General features: G+C 42.4%; 1 protein-coding gene across 5 annotated transcripts in view; it reads right to left on the reverse strand.

Annotated features, from left to right (window-relative positions):
- The window catches only part of PPP2R2C (protein phosphatase 2 regulatory subunit Bgamma), a 142,456-nt gene that overhangs the window by 38,622 nt on the left and 81,173 nt on the right, over window positions 1-22,661 (reverse strand). For all 5 annotated transcript variants that reach the window (XM_053255585.1, XM_053255587.1, XM_053255586.1 and 2 more), the window contains 3 exons: window positions 14,995-15,160; window positions 12,056-12,168; window positions 9,124-9,301 (listed from right to left, as the gene is read on the reverse strand). In XM_053255585.1, coding sequence (XP_053111560.1) covers window positions 9,124-9,301; window positions 12,056-12,168; window positions 14,995-15,160 — 457 coding nt within the window. The remainder of the gene's footprint in view (window positions 1-9,123; window positions 9,302-12,055; window positions 12,169-14,994; window positions 15,161-22,661) is intronic.

Genomic DNA, 22,661 nt, shown 5'->3' on the forward strand with positions numbered 1-22,661 from the left:
AGTGCTTCCTTGTATACTCCATCGTATGCTATTCTTGGGACTCTACTGAACACTCCTTCTGCTCTCTTGCAACCTACAAAGAGCTTGAAATTACTAGCAGCTTGAGCAGTCTGCTCTCCACCTGCCATCACAACCAGGAGTGTCCAGTTTTTCGTGCCACCCTCTGGAGCAGTCCTTCTGCCGATCCATCCAGCTTGCCTAGCAGCCATAGGAAGCTGGCCCTATGGAGGTACTCTCTTCCCGTGGGCACCTCTCCCTTACTAATCTCTGCAACCCTCCTGCTTTCAACTACGCTGTCGCAGAGGAATGAGACTCTGCAGCCCTCCCCAGAGTCCTGAGGTCCTGTCATCCATATCAGATGAAGGTGAATGTTTGCCCTGCAACTGGGCCCTCTCTCCCCCTTTCTTAAATCCAACCCCCTCCTTCTCTAAAAGCCTCTTTCTCTTGCCTGCCTGGAGTCTTACACAATTAGAATATAAGTTTAAACGCCTCATTGTAGTTAAATGTATTTTTAATAGTTATATTGCTCTAACCACATGATTCTCTTTTCTGTACCCCCTCCTACAAAACACATATCTTCTTTTTATTTTGAAACTATAACCGTGTCTCTGTCCAGTCATTTCTTGAGTCCAAACGTTTGCACAAATTAAAGCTGATGTGGAACTGACCCCCTTTCAGAGCTAGGTTCCCCACAAAGCCAGAACACTGGGGTGCTGACCAAACACCCCAGGGCAGTTCCATTAGCAGTTTAAAATTTAGTACTGGGAGTATACTATTTCCTCTTTAACCAAAACTTGGAGGGTGAACTCAGAAAAGAAACCATGAGCTTTTCAAGAAGAAACTGTAATAATGAGAGACTTCAACAACTCTCACACTGACTGCAACAGTACATGTTCAAGTGGTGGAAAAGAGAAAAAAATCCCCAAGAGACAATAAAAACAACAGAGTCTTATAGTACCTGAAAGATTAACAGATTCATTGTGACTTTAAGATGACAGAAGGGTATGTGCTGCAACAGTTTTAAACAGTGGCCCCTTTGGAAGAAAAGATAATGGCTGACATGCTACGCAGCATAACATGGGTGATTCAGAACCACCTGTGCCACTACATAAAACAGTAGTATAGAGACATACCTGCTGTCAAAAGCCATGTGCTTTTGTTTACAAACCAATGCACGTGGCTGGAGGATGACTGCACACGTACAGTCATTCAAATGTTACACAGGTACAGCATTATGCTTCCTATCTGTACCATGCACTTGAAGGGCCTGTATCCCAGTTTGAATTTTAAAATGAACCCAGGTACAGTAATTCACACCAACTTGTGTACACCTCCACAGAATAGTGTCTGAATCGGGATAAAGAAGGCCAAGGGATGACTAGAGGATCTGTGGAGGTTGGAATAGATCTGGGCAAGCAACAGGAACATGGAGGAAAGCTTTTCCAAGTGTATCCTCCATTTTAGAAGGGGAAACACCTATCAGGGTTGCACGCTTAAAAGAGACCTCACTTGGGAATATTTTAATGAGGTTTCTGTACATGTGGGTAAGTCAGACATGTGTGCAAAAATGCAAACAGTGCAACAAAGAAATGCAAGGTCTGGTTGCCCAAATGAAACAGCATTATGATCTTTGAATACGTACCAAGTTTATATTAGACAACAAGAATTTACTTTTACTACAAAATCCTGGGTTATATTGAGATTTAAATCATTAAAATTAAGTTCTGTGAAGTGGTTTAAATCATAGCAGTCCAGATTGCAACCATTCTATACAGTTTCTAAGTCAAAGCCTTAATGAACCCGTGGGGGGCGGGCTTACTCCCAGGTAACCGTTGTGTGCTTAGGTTTTCAACCAAAGGATATATATCCCAGAAATGTTTATATTGTGAGACAGAGAGAGAAAAGTCTTGCTATTAAAAAGTGTGCATGTGCGTATTTGTGAGAAGAAAGGAAGTTAGTGGACTTTGGTGGAAACTTCTCATAATCAGAACTTGTGCTAATATACCGCTTTCTCAGGCTAGGCTTTACAACTGTTTCTTGTACAATAACCTCCAAGGATCTCTCTGGGGAACCCATGATCGCACAAACAGTGAGTCTGCAAAAACAAAGTGGCTCAGAGAGACACTGTCTATTCCTACAGAATCAGGACGGCCAAGCGTGTTCGTAGAGGGATCACTTGACCCCGATTCGGTCAATAAAGTTACACAAAATGGCCGCCCAACCATTATCACACCTGCGCACGCGGACCTTTCCGGGGCCTGAAACATTGGTCCAGGATGGGTAGGCATGTTCATAGAGGGGTCACATGCCCACCTTCGGGGCATGTCTGGACATATTCGGGGGGGGGTAGGAGTGGAAGGTGGGGCTAAACTTCCGGGATGAGGGCGTACCCCTACTTCTGACCCTTTCTGGCCACGTGGGGGTCTCCTCTGGCCCTTTCTGCTGACGTATTTCCGCTGACGCATATCCGGTGACGTATTTCCGGTGATGGCAGCACATTTTGACAGTTGCAAGCCCCGCCGCCGTGATGTCACTATGACATCATCCTCCAGCCACGTGCATTTGTTTGTAAAAAAAAGGACATGGCGTTTGACAGCAGGTATGTCTCTATACTACTTAAAACACACATCCATGGTGCTATACAACAGGACTCTTCTGGTACTACTTAGCCTTGTGCAGTGGTATGTTGTGACACTACTTGCATTGGGAATAATGCAAGCAGAGTCATGACTTTTGACTGCACAAGGCTAAGTAGTAGCGGAAAAGCTCTGATGCACAACACTGTGGGTGTGTTTCTTTAGACACCTGCCATGATGTGGGTAGTTCTGAACCACCCATATTAAGCTGTGCAGCATGTCAGCCAATAAATGAACATCCCTTAATACAGTTGGTTATAGAAATGGCCAGAAGGGATATTATGAATTTTGACATAGTTCCGTCTAGGTATATGGCGCTATTCAAAGAATGAAAGGACAGGTCCTGTCTGAAGGGACTTACAATCGGGGGGCGGGGAGGGGACACAAGGCTGACAACATAGGAAAGTGGAGAGGAATGGAAGCATGGATGGGGGGGGGAATGTGTCTTCATTTCAAGTACCCATACCTAGGCTTAGTTACTGCAAAGCAATGGGATTAAGGGTTGCCAAAGGCTTCAAAGAAAAGGTGGACTTTGGGCTAGTTTGCATGATGCTTCATTTGTTGGCTGGACCATACGCAGTGAGGACCGATGCATGCTGTGAGCGCAAAGTTCCTCCTCCACCTCCTCAGGGAACCATTCATGAATCTCATGGGGGTGAGAGTTGTCTGACTCTCCACCACTCTACACACCCTACTAGCTTAAGCGAGTATTTGCAGTGTACGTAAAGGAGAGGTGTGGCAGGCAAAAACCCCATTTGATCTAAATAAAAGTGTATCCCAGCATGTGGGAGAAGGACAGGATGTTCATGTTCATGGTATGCACATGTTTACTAGATACTAGACATCAAGGTCTTTTTTCCTAAAAGTATCTGGACTTACTCTCTTTCTGTAGTAAAAGTGTAAATAAAGTATAAAACCCCCATTCAAACTATTCTTGCTTTTTTGTATTTTGTTTTACATGGCACTTCATAAAGAATTAAAAGTGCAAAACCCTATATCCATTCCCATACTCTGTAAAGTATCGTGCATATTGTTTCTACTACATAGAATAGAATAGAATAGAATAGAATAGAATAGAATAGAATAGAATCTGTCAGCCCTTTGGGGACAGAGATCCATCTTATTAATTTATTATTGCTTTTTCTATGTAAAATGCTTTGGGAACTTCTGTCAAAAAGTGTGTGTACATAAAATGATACACCAGCTTCAAATGGATCCTCCAGGTTCATCAGCATCTAAATACATCTAAATATCAGTTGCTAAGGGCAGAAACAGCAGTGGAGGGCTTTTGCTTTCATGACCTACTTACTGGGCTCCCAAAAAGCATCTGGCTAGCCACTGTGGGAAACAGGAGAATATCATCCTAGATGGGCCTTTGTTTCATACAGAACTCTTAAGTGTTGAGATATTACACATACACCCAGTCATGCATACACCCACATAAATTTTATGTACAATTTCTTTAAAATGCTCAAGTAAAGCTTGAGAGTCTAACATCTAAACAATTCTATTGAGGTTTTGTATCACTAGAGTATTGGGTCACTTGCCTAAAAGAAACACAATTCATTTGATAAAACTGTCTCAGGCAGACTAAACACCTGCCAGATCATGACTCAGAAGCCAATGTACTTTCTTACTAATGGATTTCAAGGTAAATTATTTACATGCATGTCATGCAAGCAGCCCTCATAGATGTAGCACCTCAGTTCTGCCTCTCTCACACCATCTTTGTATTAAAAGGCAGTGAAAGAAACCATTATTTGTAAGTGCATTTAGCAAAAGCCTCCAGGTCTGGTTGCCTGCACTCCATATTTAGTCTACATGTCTGCCATCATTTTCTTAAAAGTGGACATTGAACTAACTACGGACCTCAGACTTTCCCAAGGGCTAGACAAACTTCATGCTGGTCAATTTTTGCATTACTACAGCAATGATAAATGAAATGCACAAATATGCAGCATAAGTGTAACTTGATGTGTCCCAAATGTTTGTACCAATTGCTACCTTAATGTTTACTAAGGGGGCATTAGTAAATAATAAATACATACATACATACTAAAGCAAGACTTCTGAATCTTAGTGCTGCAAGGCTGATGGTAGAAATGTAATGACCTACTTGCTGTCAAATAATGTTTCTCAAGAGAACTCAAACTTTGCTCTTATCTTTCTCTTTGCTAGATTTGAGGTGATTCAATTCTTAAAGGACCATCCTTGTTTGAAGAAGTAATATCCTATTCCCACACATAATATATATAATTAATTATCTCAGCCGGCGCGTGTCCAGTATTTGGCGGCGGAACTCTCGCGATACACTGCGAGAGTTCCGGCGGAGTGAGGAGGAGAGGGGCAAGAAAGTGCTGGCGGTGGCTGGCCAGTCAGCCGGCCGGCATGCAGACGAGGGGGGAGAGAAAAGCGGCAGCGGGCAGGCAAGAGAAAAGTGGCGGCGGGCAGGGGGGAGAGAAAGGCGGCAGCGGGTAGGTGGGCAAGAGAAAAGCAGCGGCCAGTGGGCGGAGTGGGGGGAGAGAAAAGCTGTGGCAGGCGGACGGGAGGGAGGAAAAATGGCGGCGGCAGGGCTGTTTGGCCGCCCACCAATGCTCTGTGTGGTGGGAGGAATGGGAGGAGAGGAGGGTTGGAGAACACGGGGTAGAGGGAAGGGGAAGAGAGGAGAGACTGGGGCAGGAGGAAGAGGGAGGGGGAAGCAGCCGGCCCCAAAGCGCCGCACAGATGCTCTGTGCAGGGTCGGCTAGTATATGTTATAATAATATAAAAAAAATTAGGGAAGCTTATTAGGGAAGTTGGACTTCCAACCACTTCCCACCTCTGCAGGGGCAAGGGGTCTATTAGAATGGTCCACCCCAAGAGGTTATTGGATCCAATAAGATTCCAAGAAGCCTTGGAGGGATTCATTGTTGGCTTTGCCAGTGATCCTGTTGATGCCCTGGTTGAGAATTGGAACAACTTGCTCACCAGAACAGTAGACATGATTGCTTCTAAGCGTCCCCTCAGACCCGCTTCAAAATTGGCCCCTTGGTATATGGAAAAGCTTCGGGGGCTGGAGCGGCAAAGTAGGTGACTGGAGCGCAAGTGAAAAAGACTCTACTCAAATCCAACAGATTGCAACATAGAGAACATTTAAAGATCTATGCTTAGGCAATACATGCAGCAAAGAGGTGGTTCTTTTCTGCCCGTATTGCCTCTGCAAGTTCACGCTCAGCAGAGTTGTTCAGGGTTGTGAGGGGACTTGTCTCTACTCCCCCTCCCTTGAACCAGAATTTGGAGTAATCAGTTACCCTCTGCGATGTGTTTAAAGAGTTTTTCACAGATAAAATCTCTCTGAGTTGGGCCAACCTAGATGGAGACTCCACAATTAATTCGATGTCTGAACTGGAGGTGCCCAACAACTCCTCTTATGTGATTCGACTGGATCGGTTTCAGTTTGTGACTCCTGAGGATGTGGACAAGCTGCTTGGATCGGTGAGGCCTACTGCTTGTTCTCTTGACCCTTGTCCAACATGGCTTGTTTGATCTAGCAGGGAGGTTGTTATAAACAGCCTGGTGGAGATCATAAATGCTTCTCTGAGGGAGGGCAGGATGCCTCCTTGTCTTAAGGAGGCAATCATTAGACCTCTTCTAAAGAAGTCTGCATTAGATACCTTGGGGTTGAGCAATTATAGGCCTGTTTCCAACCTCCCATGGCTGGGCAAGGTAATTGAGAGGGTGGTGGCCTCTCAGCTCCAAGCAGTCTTGGAGGAAACATTATCTAGACCCATTTCAAACTGGTTTTTGGGAGGGCTATGGGGTGGAGACTGCCTTGGTCGGCCTGATGGATGATCTCCAACGGGGAATTGACAGAGGAAGTGTGACTCTGTTGGTCCTTTTGGATCTCTCGGCAGCTCTCAATACTATCGACCATAGTATCCTCCTGGAACGTTTGAGGGTGTTGGGGATGGGAGGCACTGTTTTACAGTGGTTCCACTCATACCTCTCAGATAGATTCCAGATGGTGTCGATTGGAGATTTTTGCTCTTCAAAATCTGAGCTTAAGTATGGTGTCCCTCAAGGCTCCGTACTTTCTCCAATGCTTTTTAACATCTACATGAAACCGCTGGGAGAGATCATCAGGGGATTTGGAGCTAGGTGTTACCAGTATGCTGATGACACCCAGATCTACTTCTCCATGTCAACTTCTTCAGGAGCTGGCATATCCTCCCTAAATGTCTGTCTGGAAGCAGTAATGGGCTGGATGAGGGAGAATAAACTGAAGCTGAATCCAGATAAGACGGAGGTACTTATTGTGTGGGGTCAGAACTCGCTAGATGATTTTGATCTACCTGTTTTAGATGGGGTCACGCTTCCCCAAAAGGAACAGGTACTGGGAGTACTTCTGGATTCACACCTCTTCCTGGTTTCTCAGGTTGAGGCGGTGGCCAGGGGTGCTTTCTTTCAGCTCCGGCTGATATGCCAGCTGTGCCCGTTTCTTGAAATCAATGACCTCAAAACAGTGGTCCATCTGTTGGTGACCTACAGACTTGACTTCTGTAATGCGCTCCACATGGGGCTGCCGGAAACTTCAGTTGGTTCAGAATGCGGCAATCAGGTTGGTCTCTGGGTCACCTCGGAGAGACTACATTACTCCTTTACTAATGGAGCTACACTGGCTGCCAATAGGTTTCCGGACAAAATACAACATGCTAGTTATAAAGCCCTAAACGGTTTAGACCCTGGATATTTAATGGAGCGTCTTCTTCAATACAAGCCCCACCGCCCATTGAGGTCATCTGAGGAGGTCCGTCTCCAGTTACTGCCAACTCATTTGGTGGCTACACAGAGACAGGCCTTCTCGGTTGCTGCCTCGAGATTGTGGAATGCGCTCCCTGCTGACATACGATCCTCCCCATCTCTGGTAATTTTCAAAAAACACCTGAAAACCCATCTTTTTGCCAAAGCTTTCTCAGCTTCCTAATTTTTTAGGTTTTAATCTCTGGTTTATTTTTAAATTGCTTAATTGTTTTAAGTTTTTTGTATATGTTTTTAACTTGTTTTATGCTATTGTTAACCGCCCAGAGATTAAAGTTTGGGGTGGTGTACAAATTTGATAGATAGTTATTGTGATGGACCAGGGTTACTCTATGCTTTCCTGGGTTCTACCCTCAGTAGAGCGATTGATTAATACCACTGCTATAACCTTTTGTTAGTTTTAGTTCCCTTTACTTAGTTGTGTATTTCTTTGCTTGATTAGAGAATTTAGGGATCATTGATTTAATAGAGTACTGGCTCCATGCTATGCGTATCCTTTGTATTCCTAGTTGTGCATGTATTGGCATAGCTTGACTTCTTAACATTTGATGACTCACAGCTATAGATGGTTTAACATAATTAAACTGTTTTAATTTTGTTAATGTTTTAATTGTTGTGTCTATAGATTGTGAACTGCCCAGTGACGTGCGCATGGGACAGTATAAAACTGTGTTAAATAAACAAATAGATGTGAATTTACTTCATTAAAAAGTATTGTGTCCAAGGTGACTGGAGTTTTCTCTGTGGTGTTTGATCTGTGATGGTGCATTTCGAACATCTAAGTGATACCGCAGTCATTAAGTGAGGAGTATGCATATGTAAACCCATTCAAGAATTTTACATACCAGAACTACTAACAAGTTAGCTTGCTCTGGACCCATGGTAGAGGCTGGATTTTTAGCAACCTCAGTTCAAAAGCTGGGTCTTAGCACCAAAAAATCCTACATTATATGGGTTGGCTAAAGACCTGCAAGGTTAGGATTTTAGTAAAGTAGAGCCTTCCTAGTTTGTGGGTCACATGACTATATAACAACACATCATAGTATACACAAGCAAGAGTGGGGATTACCTTCAAAGAAACAGCCTAAAAATTGTTTGGAGATGAAGATAAAGATTTTTACATGCAGATGACTAGAAAGATTTCAAGTAGCACCAGTTGGTAATAAGTATCCATGTGGACAGGTTCCTTCCTGCTGTTAGAACTGTCAGATTTCCTGTCTGCAGTGTGGAGGAAGTGAGATTTAACCCTTTTCCCTCACATTGCTGTCCCAACAAAAAATGTTCCCCCACCTGCTATTTGCCATTAAAGAGAAGATGCTAATATCCACTTCCATCTTGGACCAAATAACAGTTTCTTGAAGAGAGGGTATTTTTAAAAATCGGTACTGTGGTGCAAAGAGAAGAGTTAACCACTGTTGACCACTGTCCCTCATGCTGCAGACCCAATCCAGATTGGGGCCTCCTTGCAGCTGCTATATTTTAAGAAATAAAAAATGAAATATGGAAGTATATTGATGCTTTTAGAGCCACATATTGTTTGGCCCACAGTTCAGCAAAGTAAAATTAGGTCTTATTTGTTACAAAACATCCAGAGACTGAAGAGAAGGGAATCACACTAATAATATGAACTGAAACAATGTGATTTCATACATTGCCGCTGAATGGTACAAACAACCATGGGAAAGGATACTGAAGCTCCGATCTGTAATTGCTAAGTGCCACAGGTTAATCCTGAGATCATCGGCTGACATGTATGTCTCACAGTCACTGTTGACAGAAATGGAGTTGACATGATAGGTGTGGCCATTAGCAAAAATTCTCCTGGGGCTGACTTCTACCATCAAGTCCATGGGTTTGAGTACAGGCACCTAGGTAAGAGAAAATGAAAAATAATTTTTTATATAGAAATACACACACACACACACACACACACACACACACACATTTTGCATAGATCTTGGAATTAAGAACACATCTTATACACTTAACCATAGTTCTACTGCTGTCACTTTAATATCTGTTCGAAACCAAGTTCTAATTCCAGTCGAATAGTATATAATATAGGGACATTTGAAAATATTAATACCAAATATGATCATGCATATGTTTCTTAATGTCAACTGTATTTCCCCCATATATATTTTTCTGCTGAAAATAGGAGACCATTATCAAATTCTCCCTCTCTTCCATACAATGTGTAACACTCACCCCACTAATTGATCTCATAAGTTTCCTTACTCTTCCTCCATATCATTGGCTGCTTCTGATAAGGGCAGGGGAAGAGGGGAAGGAATATTATTCAACATGGGGCACCATTTTCAACAGCATCCCTGTGTCAAACAACATGATAAGGACTCCATTTGGTTCTCGACACTGCTGCAAGTATGCACAGCAGTATCCAGAGCCACTGGGAACCATCCAAAATGTAGTTCCTTGCAACATATTTCTTGAAGCAACATGTAAGGCCTAACAAACCATCTCACCAAGATAGGTTTGGGAAAGGGAAGAAGGCAGTCAGGGGCAGATTAAGCTTTTTGCCGCCCTTTTACCTTAAACAAAGGCTCCCCCTTCCCATGGTAAAAGGAGGGGACTTTCTCCTCGCCCACTCCACCCTTGCTGCAGCTGCCACTACCCACAGAGAAGGCTGGTAAAATTTGAGGAGGGGCAAAATTTGCTGCTCCTCAAATTTTCCCGCTGTAGGCAAATGCCTACTCTGCCTCTCCGTTAATCCACCACTGAAGCAGTAAGGATGATTTCAAGGAGGAGCATGGGGGAAAGATAAATCCATTTCAGGTCAGCTGGGGCTCCTGAATGAATTTTAAAAGAGTGAATCCTTGAAATCCAGTGTCCAAGAAAAGCTGTTTGGAGGACTCACTCCATCACTATATTTGAATCAATTTTTCAGAACTAATCCAATGGATATCAACCACAGGAAGATGCCTAAATATTGGCTCATAGTGCAAAAATTGTCATATAAATAGGCCCAAACTCACTAAACATCTGGGAAAGTCTCTAAAACATTATTTCTATTAATTAGAAATAAATCAATTCTTTAATTAGGCTGCTAATTAAAGAGTGCTATGCCTGCACGTGCATATTTTATACATTATAAATGAATTTAGGATAATTTCAGAAGCTGTTCCAGGAATAAAAACACCATGTGAATCATTATACTGTAGTAAAAAGAGTATAGGAGTGTTTGGCTTAGACTTATGGCCAACCTTAGGGGTGGGTGAGCCAGGGAGTTATTCACACATGGCTTAATGCCCCAGGATATCTGAAGAGTGAATCTGTTTCGCAGCAGATTCGCAAGATGTTTAATTCGAGGGATTAAATTGACAGTTCACATAGCTGTCGGCTCCTCCCAGCACTCCCTGGCAGATCTTTTTCCTGTGCGTTCCCATCTACTTGCTCTGGGTTTTTCCTCCAACCAATCACAAATCACACCACAGAGGAAGAGGCAAGAGGATGTGTATGTCTTTTTTTAGTTTGACAGCTAAGAGCGGAAGGACGGCATGATGAGTTGCCAAGCTGGATCAAACAGCAGGATGCTTAACCCTTGCCTTTGTGAGTGACTGCCTTCATCACCTGATGTCCCGTCCCCCCCGCTCCCCGGCCACACACACACACCCCTAACAGAATCAGCTTAGACAAAAAAGGGCTCAGGTTACATCCATTCTGCATATCTAGAGCCTATGTAAAACAAAGGAAGATACGTATTTTGCAGTTTTTGCTTGTGTTTAACTCAGGAATTTCTCCTCCCCCTCCCCTTCTGTACTCCCTCTACAGAGCATCACCAATCTGCAACAACACCCACACCAGCGCTTGCAACTGCAAATCACTTAGAGCAGACTATATCCAAAACAGCTGCCAAGTGCCCCTTCACTGAGTTTTGAAAAACACCATTTTACCACCCCACACATAACAGAGAAACTGTGGGGCATAATAGAAGCCCCAGTTCCCCCCACTCCACCCCGCCAAAAGCCTCTGAAATTAGAGGATTTTTAAAAGCTGGACATACTTTGGGCTTAGCCAGAATGCGCAGCCTCCATTCAGGGAAAACCAAAGTCCTGTCTGTCCTGGTCCCTGATAGCCCATGGGGACTTCAGGGTAAATCCAGCTAATACATGGACTGGCACACTCCAGTCCGGAGTGGATTCAAAATAAAAGCTCTGATTGTAAAGCCTCCAGGTGGTTGTCCAGAGTGACTCCTTAAGAGGGTACCAAACTGAGCTTGGATGGCTCTCTGTTTCTTGAGTGTACTACCTGCAATGAGCTAGGGAGGTATAAAAAAACTAACCATACAGGGCACCAAAGGCACTTTGCCCAGGACACTATTAATCCTAGGACTGGCCCCACTTAGACTAAAGAGATCTGTTCAAATCTCTACTCAAACATGAAGGTCAATCACTCTTGCTCAGAATAATTTATCTCATAGGGGTTGTTGTGAGGTAAAATGGGATTAAATCTATGCATATAAACATGCTAAATAAATATACCAAAAATAGCACAAAAATTCACATGCTTTTGTGCTTCTTTTGTTTGAAGCTAGGCAGCAGAAAGAGTAAAGGAACATAGTGAATAATAATCTGAGCAGAGAAAATAACTCTCCAACCACTCACCTGAAGTGAGGTCACTGTAGAAAGATCTTTAAGCTTTCCCTCTTCATCTTTTAAATTATATCCTTCGGGTCTCTTATCTCGTTCAGTAACTTTCCACAGTTTAATAGTTTTGTCTTAAAAGCAAAGAAAGCAGCACAATTGTTAGAAGCAGCACTTAACACATTTTACTTATTTGTATAATAGTGTCTACTGTGGGAGAAAATTCCCCTTCTATTCTGCGCAGTGTTAAAAGGAAATAGAATGTATTCATTTTAGGCCCATGCTTCCGGCCGCAAACTTTTATTGACTCAGGTAGTGAATGTCCAAAGCAGCAAGAAAGTCAGCAATTTCAAGGCCTTTGATTGTCTTGCAAAGTAATCCTTAATGAAAATGAATCCAGGAAAAATATGGAACTTGGGTAGGTGGGAGCACTCTGGTTACGTTTTCTCTTAAATCTATATGGATACAATCACTCTTGTATTTTTTGTAGTCTATATGGATACAATCACTTCTTGTAATCTTGTAGTTATTCTCATTGTGTGTTTCTCCCCAAAGTAGATGTATTTTAATAATTAGAAGAAACTGAAATCAATGGAACTTTTTCAGTGTATTCGGGTTCTTTCAATGAATTTTGTCATGAAAAACTTTAGCTGTATCCTTGTTCTCTCTGCCTATGAGTTCTGGACTCTCAGCAATCCATGTAAATGTTGATTTACTTTGATATATATCCATAAAAATACATTTGCAAGGCTCTACATTTATTCAGTCCCAGGAGGTGTCTAATGTTTAATTAATTAATGTCTGTAAGGCACCAGAAACTGTTCAAATGAAAGGCTCCATATACAATGTTGGATGCTACAAAGAGCTGAAAAGCAAAAATGTTGCTTTATTGGTGCAAAATTTAACAAAATTATGTAAACATTACATCCTTTCACAGATCAAACCCATAGTCTGATTACAATATACCTGCATTGACTCTTTTTTAATTCTCAAAAGTAATAAAAATGTTGCAAAGAGAATCTAATGACTTTTTTATCTGGCTATCTGTGGGCCAGAAACAATCTGGCTCTATTTTCCATTTGTGAGTGACTTCTATGATTATTTTTTCAAGCTGAATGGAAACAGTTTGGCACTATTGTTCATAACCTCCCTCCCATCTCTCTCTCTCTCTCTCTCTCTCTCTCTCTCTCTCTCTCTCTTAAAAAAAAAAAAAAGGTCACAAAAATCCCACCCCCACTCACAAAGGGACACTACAATTTTTTTCACTGTTATCTCCAAACTCCTTGAAAGCATTTAGTTCTGATGCTTAGAAGCTGGATTGCACTATAAACCTTAGTAACAGTAAGCAAAAAAGACAAAACAAAACAAGAACAAAATGTCTCCAAAAGTAATTCTAATTGGGATTTATTTGTTATTTCCAACTATTGGCAGATTAGCCCATTCAATTTATTACAGGGCAGCCTGTGCAGGGAACACATTTTGTGACTGACTGACTAAGTGCCGTCAAGTCGGTATCGATTCTTAGCGACCACATAGATAGATTCTCTCCAGGATGGTCTGTTTTCAACTTGGCCTTTAAGGTCTCTCAGTGGTGCATTGATTGCTGTCGTAATAGAGTCCATCCACCTTCCTGCTGGTCATCCTCTTCTTCTCTTTCCTTTAACTTTTTCCAGCATTATGGACTTCTCAAGGGAGCTGGGTCTTCGCATAATGTGTCCAAAGTATGATAGTTTGAGCCTGGTCATTTGTGCCTCAAGTTAAAATTCTGGATTGATTTGTTCTAGGATCCATTTGTTTGTTTTCCTGACTGTCCATGGTATCCTCAAAAGTCTTCTCCAGCACCAAAGTTCAAAAGCGTCAATACCTTTTCTATCTTGCTTCTTCAAAGTCCAGTTTTCGCATCCATTGAGTGTCACAGGAAAAACCATTGTCCGAACAATTCTAATCTTTGTAGGTGTAGACACATCACGGCATTTAAATATCACCTCCAAGGCCTTCATCATAACCCTACCAGATGCTAGTCTGAGGCGTATTTCTTGACTGCTGGATCCTTTACTGTTGACAGTCAATCCTAAAAGGCAGAAGCTATCCACCACTTCAGTGTCTTAATTATCAATTCTGAGGCTGGTTGCTGTACGTGTTGTCATTAGTTTAGTATTCTTTACATTTAGTCATATTCCCATTTTTTCACTGTGCTCCTTGACTTTCATTACTAGAGCTTGCAGATCATCCGCATTCTCAGGTATCCGAGTGGGTGTCATCAGCGTAGCTCTGGTTATTGATGTTTCTTTAAAATATATTTAAAATATATCATATACTTTAATATGATATATTTTATATCATGATATATTTTAAAGTATGATAATATGATATATTTATATGATATATCATATAAAGTATGATATATGATATATCATATAAAGTATGATAAAATATGATGATATATTTTAAAGTATATAAAATATACTTTAAAATATATCATCATCAGATAATTATCAATATATCAAATTATCAAATATATCATCATCAGATAATTCAGTGAATGAGCTCCACAGAGAAGGCAAGAGACTTCCCCATGCCCACCACAGAGTCTGACTACATAATATAGTATAGAAATCGAATAAATAAAATAAAATAATAGGAGAATATTTTTGAATGCTTAGAGGTTCTATAATAATAATATATAAGACAATCAACTTTCTGATCATACCCTTTCTCTCTGCTAACACTTGATGGTTAGTATGTTTTTTAAATTGCAGCAGGACTGTCCAAAGGAACTATCAAGTTCATTTAAGATGTGTTTGGTACACATCAAAGCTATAAATGACCAAAGGAAGGAGAAGGAGAAGGAGAAGGAGAAGGAGAAGGAGAAGTAGTATAATTCACCGAATCTGGAGTTGAGGCTCACCTGCTAGAAACAAACAACTCAGGTGAGTCCACTATTAACCTTGTAAACTTACCATTTGTGGAGAGAAGAGAGTGAGCTGCATTCTGCTGTGGCAGCCACTTGATCTTGTTTATTTTTTCCTCTATTTCCAAGCTCTTCAAATAGTCAAACTCTGGCTCATGGCTCTGGAAGGTGCTGTAAACATTGTACTCGCCTTGACTATAAGGCTCATTTTTACTCTGCAAAAAACATAAGACAAATGAAACATGAGTCATTGGCATCAGAGCTTTATCTCTGTCTTTCAAATAGACTAGAAAAAGCAATGGCCGTGATCCAAAAGAACAAAAGGCACCAACAGCGAACCATGCCTGTAGCTGGAACATTCTTCCATCTTTTTAACTGTGGCAATGAGTGGTGCATAGGTGGGCCAGCTGCTAAATGGCAACCAAGAAGGGAAGAAGCTCATTTACCATGATGGATGGCTGTAGCACAGGTCAGGCCAGGTCAAGAAGTGCTGATGCTGTTGTATTTGTACCTGCACAGTAGTCTTCAACCATCAGTGTGGGTGCCAACTGAAGACATTATCAGTTTCCAAAGATCATTAAAATGGCTGCTATTCATCATCATCAAAGTTCTCAAAGCAGTTTACATTTTTATTAATATTTTATTAATTTATTTTATTATAATTAATTATTAATTATTAATATTATTAAAAATGGCTCACTGATATTATTAAAAATGGCTCACAGCAGCAGCCATGGAGGGATGTTGGAGTTGAACAGGGGCAGTTGATCTCTCCCTGATAAATATAAGACAATCAACTTTCTGATCATACTCTTTCTGTCTGCTAACACTTGATGGTACCTGTTAGTATGTTTGTGAGCCCTTCCACTTACGGGTGATTACTGATTGGTACAAGCAAATACATCCACTTATTCACATTGTTATTGGTTTGGGATGCAGAAATTCCCTCTGACAGAAAAGCAAGTCCAGTTTAAAAAACAGCTTTGCCTCTTTAGCGATCAGGGTTAATATAGACAATTTTTTATGAGCAATTCTTTGGATCATGGCCAAACTCATACTCTCCCTTTCCATTCCCCTAAATTAAGGACTAGAAAAATCCAACTGCCTACTCCCCCAAATGTCTAAACATTTGGTACTGGCTACTGAATAATAGGTTTTAGAAATGCTACAATCAGTTTCCAGATCTGTCTACATTATTTGTATTTTAATGTTAACACGTGCACTTTTTTCAACAGAAATAGAAACAGAACAGTGGTATGTTCACATGGAAGTCAAACAGAAATGTATACAAATTTGAAATGTGTGCTTTCCAAATCATTATAGTAAATACAGTATCTCTTTTTCAATCAATCCTTTATTATGGTCAGAGACCAGTATAAAATTGATAGGTTAAAAATTACATGTTATGTGATGTTGTTATGATGATATGATGGTACATAACTTGACAAATCTAAAATTAAGGATGACTGCAATTTTAAAAGGCAAGTTAAAATACATATTAGTACATATCATCAAAAGGCTAAAACTAAGAATGATGGCAGTTTAAAAAATAAAATAGATAGAGTATACTCATTAAAACTAAATAAGCTAAAACCTAAAATTACTAAAGCTAAAAGAGATAAAATAATGATAATATAATGATACAGTTTCTACTATAGAAATGCCCAGAAAAAATAAAAGGGGGAGTATAAAATTGTAAAAGTCAAGATTTAAAATTATAAAAAGCAATAAGAAGATGAAAGGGCAGGGTGAGGGGGAAGGAAAACAATGAAATGTAGTAAAATGCAGTACAATGCAATAAAACAATATGTATGGAGGCATGGGCAAGTGCACTAAGAGTAGCACAGTTTAAAATGAAATCTGTATTTAAGAGAAACACATTGCAGCAAAGGCTATACTGATCTATTATTATTATTATTATTATTAATTTGATTTCTATACTACCCTTCCAAAAATGGCTCAGGGCGGTTTACACAGAGAAATAATAAATAAATAAGATGGATCCCTGTCCCCAAAGGGCTCACATTCTAAAAAGAAACATAAGATAGACACCAGCAACAGTCACTGGAGGTATTGTGCTGGGGGTAGGTAGGGCCAGTTACTCTCCCCCTGCTAAATAAAGAGAATCACCATGGTAAAAGGTGCCTCTTTGCCCAGTTAGCAGGGGACACTCTTACACTTTGATCCATGAAGCAGAGATGTCCAGGTTCTGTTGTTCGGCAAACAGCATTTGAAAATCCAGGGGAAAGTCTGAAGAGGCCAAAAAATGGACTTGCTCAGGGAAGGGCATTAAAATATGAAATAATCATATACCCAAAAGCTTTGCCAATGGTTGGTGGTATGCTCCTGGATGCTGTGAAAGAAGCTCCGCCAATACACAAACCAAAGTTGATCCTTCTTGAGAAAGATAAATGGGAATAACTTCCAGGAGGAAGAGAGTGTGCAATGGGACTAAGCAGCTCTTCTTCCAGTTCACAAGGAAACCGGAGATGGTGACTACCACATCCAGAAGACATTGCATTTGGGAATGAACAAGTAAGGATATAAGTTAATGCCCTCCTCCCTCAGGAATGCTATCAAAGACACAACAATTTTAATAAAGACTTTTGAGTACTCAAGACAGACCAAAGTGTGGCCTCTATATTTCTGGTCTCCACAGATGAAGAACAGGGATCTGTGATGGTTGCTATGAATGCTAACGTGGAGGTAGGCCTCAGTGACACTGATCAAAGTCAGGTGATCGCCCTGTCTCCAGCAAGAGAAGATCAAATAGAGCTCATGTCTCCCCATTTTTCTTAAGGATGGGAAATCTCCTTTCTATTTGGGGCATGGGCTTGATAACCCTGATCTGCAGTGAAAAGAGGATCACTTGAGATAATCCATGGATATTTTGAAGGACTGCTAGATAGAGTTGCTGTGAAAAACCAGTCATGAGATACAGTTAATGATCTGAGAAAGGAACACTGGCTAAATTGCCTTTGGATTTAGTATCCAGTCCCCCAGGTATTCTAACCACCATGTTGGAGATTAAGGAACTGGCTTGCAAAAATAAATCCAGAGAGAAGACACTGGTGAGGGTTACCCTAAAGAGGTTGTCTCTGGATGCCTAGGCCATATATGCAAAAAATGCCATTGACTATTGTGACGGTGGCTCTGGCTAGATTGGTACCTGTGGGTGAAGCACTGAGAATCATATCCAAGGCCTAAAACCCTTATGTAACGTTGCTTCACTCTGCATCTGTGTTGATTTATGAACAGCTAATCATCTTCTGAGGGAAGGAGTACTTTAAATGGGTGAACTGTCAAAGTGCCTACATTAAGTACAGTTGCTTGACAGCCACCATCTGGTGACAGCACATTGCAGAAACAACAGTGCAATTCGGCTTCTGAGGATTGCTGCTATTCCTTACATGGTAGTTTGTTGAAGCACACCAAATAGGGAATATAGGGAGCTGAGGGAGATGCCTCTGGGAAGGGAAAGGTGATCCCTGTGGGTCTGAATGGCTTCAGTGTGGTGTTTTACTGTTGTTCTTCACTAAGTGAATCAACCTGAAGACTTTCTTCCATTTTGGCTAATTCCTTGGAATAATCTGCCCTAAATGGGTTTCTCTCTGACCACCTCCTCTCCAAAGACCTTTCCTTCCTGGTATCCAAGGAGGGGCCCTGGAGCACTTGGGATTGCGAGAGCAATTATGAGGAATGACAGTGAGGGAGCTGTCTTTACTAGGAATCATAGTTCCCTTGAGGATGCTCTCTGACGTGCTGGCCTCATGTACCCCTTGTCACTCCTCTTGACCTTAGGGGAATGAAACTTTATCATGTGGGAAGTGTAGGCAGGACTGGGACCAGCCCCTGAGTGACTCAGCTGTTCCTCGGGTCACCTGCTCAGTTTTGGGCTGTATAGGAAGGCTCCTTGTGGTGGTGGGCCTGCCCCCTTTGGGGGAGCCCCTTCGGGGGAGGGGGAGGGCTAGAGGGCTTCTGTTTAATTAGTTTTAAGCTGTTTTAGACTTGGGTTGAAATTGCTGTAATGTGTTTGAGTTCATCTGAAGATGGGGGGACAGGGGGTGCCTTCGTTGACTATGGGGCAGCCATCCCAGTGGTGGTGGGGAATAGAAGAAGTAATGTTGGCAGGTCAGTGGGGCATTCCAGGGGAAGGGTAGTCAGAAATTTAATAGCTGTCTCCCCTTCCAGCTGTCCTGCCTGCTCTTTGACCTTGGGGAGCACTGCCAACAACCCACATAGCTTTTCCCTGCTCCTCTGTAATGCTAGGTCAGTCCAAAATAAATCTGAACTCATCCATGATTTGATCATGGATGAAGGGGCCAACCTAGTATGTATTATTGAGACTTGGTTGGGAGAGGCTAGTGGTCCAGTTTGGTCCCAGCTTCTCCCTCCAGGATATTCTGTAGAGGAGCAGGTGAGGGGACATGGGCAGGGAGGTGGGGTGGCTGTGGTCTATAAGGATAACATCTCCCTTACCAGGGTCCATGTCAGGGTATCAGACCACATTGAATGTGTGTACTTGAGTTTGGGGACCAGGGATAGATTGAGACTTCTGTTGGTGTACCGATCGCCCCGCTGCCCAGAGGAATCCCTTACTGAGCTCACGGACTTGGTCGCGGAACTCACGTTGCAGTCTCCCAGACTCTTGGTGCTGGGGGACTTCAATGTTCATTTTGGGACCAATCTGTCCAGGGCAGCTCAGGAGTTCATGGCGGCCATGCCAACTATGGGCCTATCCCAAGTGGTCTCTGGACCGATGCATATTGCAGGTCATATGCTTGATTTGGTATTTTACTCTGATTAGGGTGGTGTTCCATGGGTGGGGACTCTTGTGATTTCCCCATTGTCATGGACGGACCGCCATCTGGTTAGGATTGGACTTACAACCACTTCCCACCTCCACAGGAGAGAGGGGCCCATTAGAATGGCCCGCCCGAAGAGGTTATTAGATCCAGTAAGATTCCAAGAAGCCTTGGAGAGATTTAATGTTGGCTTTGCTGGTGATCCTGTTGATGCCCTGGTTGAGAATTGGAACAACTTGCTCACCAGGGCAGTAGACATGATTGCTCCCAAGAGTCCCCTCAGACCCACTTCAAAATTGGCCCCTTAGTATGCAGAAGATCTACGAGGGCTGAAACGGCGAGGTAGGCGACTGGAGCGCAAGAGGAGGAAGACTTGACTCGAATCTGACAGATTGTGACATAGAGCACATCTAAAGATCTATGCTCAGGCAATGCGTGCAGCAAAGAGGCGGTTCTTTTCTTCCCGTATTGCCTCTGCGAATTCACGTCCAGCGGAGTTGGTCAGGGTTGTGAGGGGATTAGTATCTGTCCTACATCCCTAGAACCAGAATTTGGAGTCATCAGTTACCCACTGTGATGTGTTTAAAGAATTTTTTGCATATAAAATCTCTCGGATTCGGACCAACCTAGATGGAGACCCCACAATTTATTTGATGTCTGAGCTGGAGGTGCCCAACGACTCCTCTTATGTGATTCGACTGGATCGGTTTCAGTTTGTGACTCCTGAGGATGTGGACAAGCTGCTTGGAACGGTGAGGCCTACCACTTGTTCTCTTGACCCTTGTCCAACATGGCTTGTTTGATCTAGCAGGGAGGTTGTTGTAAACAGCCTGGTGGAGATCATAAATGCTTCTCTGAGGGAGGGCAGGATGCCTCCTTGTCTTAAGGAGGCAATCATTAGACCTCTTCTAAAGAAGCCAGCATTAGATACCTTGGGGTTGAGCAATTATAGGCCTGTTTCCAACCTCCCATGGCTGGGCAAGGTAATTGAGAGGGTGGTGGCCTCTCAGTTCCAGGCAGTCTTGGAGGAAACTGATTACCTAGACCCATTTCAAACTGGTTTTCGGGCAGGCTATGGGGTGAAGACTGCCTTGGTCGGCTTGATGGATGATCTCCAATTGGGAATTGACAGAGGAAGTGTGACTCTGTTGGTCCTCTTGGATCTCTTGGTGGCTTTCAATACTATTGACCATAGTATCCTTCTGGAACGTCTGAGGGTGTTGGGGGGTGGGAGGCACTGTTTTACAGTGGTTCCACTCATACCTCTCAGATAGATTCCAGATGGTGTCGATTGGAGATTGTTGCTCTTCAAAATCTGAGCTTAAGTATGGTGTTCCTCAAGGCTCCATACTCTCTCTAATGCTTTTTAACATCTACATGAAACCACTGGGAAAGATCATCAGGGGATTTGGAGCTGGGTGTTACCAGTATGCTGATGACACCCAGATCTACTTCTCCATGTCAGCTTCTTCAGGAGTTGGCATATCCTCCCTAAATGCTTGCCTGGAAGCAGTAATGGGCTGGATGAGGGAGAATAAACTAAAGCTGAATCCAGATAAGACGGAGGTACTTATTGTGCAGGGTCGGAACTCTAGAGACGATTTTGATCTGCCTGTTCTAGATGGGGTCACACCTCCCCAAAAGGAACAGGTTCGCAGTCTGGGAGTACTTCTGGATCAACGTCTCTCCTTGGTTTCTCAGGTTGAGGCGGTGGCCAGGGGTCCTTTCTATGAGCTCCGGCTGATATGCCAGCTGCCACCCCTTTCTCGAGATCAATGACCTCAAAACTGTGGTACATCTGCTGGTAACCTCCAGACTTGACTTTTGTAATGCCCTCTACGTGGGGCTGCCTTTGTACATAATCCGGAAGCTTCAGTTGGTTCAGAATGCGGCAGCCAGGTTGGTCTCTGGATCATCTCGGAGAGACCATATTACTCCTTTACTGATGAAGTTACACTGGCTGCCAATAGGTTTCCGGACAAAATACAAAGTGCTAGTTATAGCTTACAAAGCCCTAAATGGCTTAGGCCCTGTGTACCTAAGAGAGCGTCTTCTTCGTTATGAGCCCCACCACCCTTTGAGTTCATCTGAGGAGGTCCGTCTCCAGTTACCGCCAACTCGTTTGGTGGCGACACAGAGACGGGCCTTCTCGGTCGCTGCCTCGAGATTGTGGAATGCGCTCCCTGCTGGGATGCGATCTTCCCCATCTCTGGCAGTTTTCAAAAAACACCTGAAAACCCTTCTTTTCACCCAAGCTTTCTCAGCTTCCTAAATTGTGGGGGTTTTAATTTCTGGTTTATTTTAAAATTCAAAACCCGATTTCGGGGTTTTTAATCACTGTAATTGTTTAATTGTTGTTGTAAAATGTTTTTAAATTGTTAATTGTTATATTGTTTTTCACTTTGTTTTAGTTCTTTACTGTTTTAGTGGTGTGTTTTAATTGTAAACCGCCCTGAGCCATTTTGGAATCAAATCAAATCAAATCAAATAAATAAATAATATCATCCACATGCAGAATAGATACTGAGCCGGGTCTCACGACCAGTGAGACTGGGTTTGCAAGAGTGAGCAAACTGCCTCCGGTTTTAGGGGCAGGCTATTTGAGTGGAGGCTAGCCCAGTTCTCTGCAATCATGTGAATAGCTTCACTTTCTGCTCCTGGAATGCTGAGAGCATCTGTAACCATCTGTCTTCTGATATCTGGGAGCCTCGCATCAAATGACCTAACCTACTTCACAGGGTTGTTGTGAGGAGAAACTAAAGTATGTAATAAACTGCTCTGGGCTCCTTGGAGAAAGAATGGGATATAAATGTAAGAAATAATAAAAAAAAATACTTTTCTAGAATGTGTCCATGAGAGCAGTTAATATGCCAGCGTAAGAACATAATAAAAGCCCTACTGGATCAGACCA

The sequence above is a fragment of the Hemicordylus capensis genome, chromosome 5 (genome assembly GCF_027244095.1).
Source record: "Hemicordylus capensis ecotype Gifberg chromosome 5, rHemCap1.1.pri, whole genome shotgun sequence".
NCBI lineage: Eukaryota > Metazoa > Chordata > Lepidosauria > Squamata > Cordylidae > Hemicordylus > Hemicordylus capensis.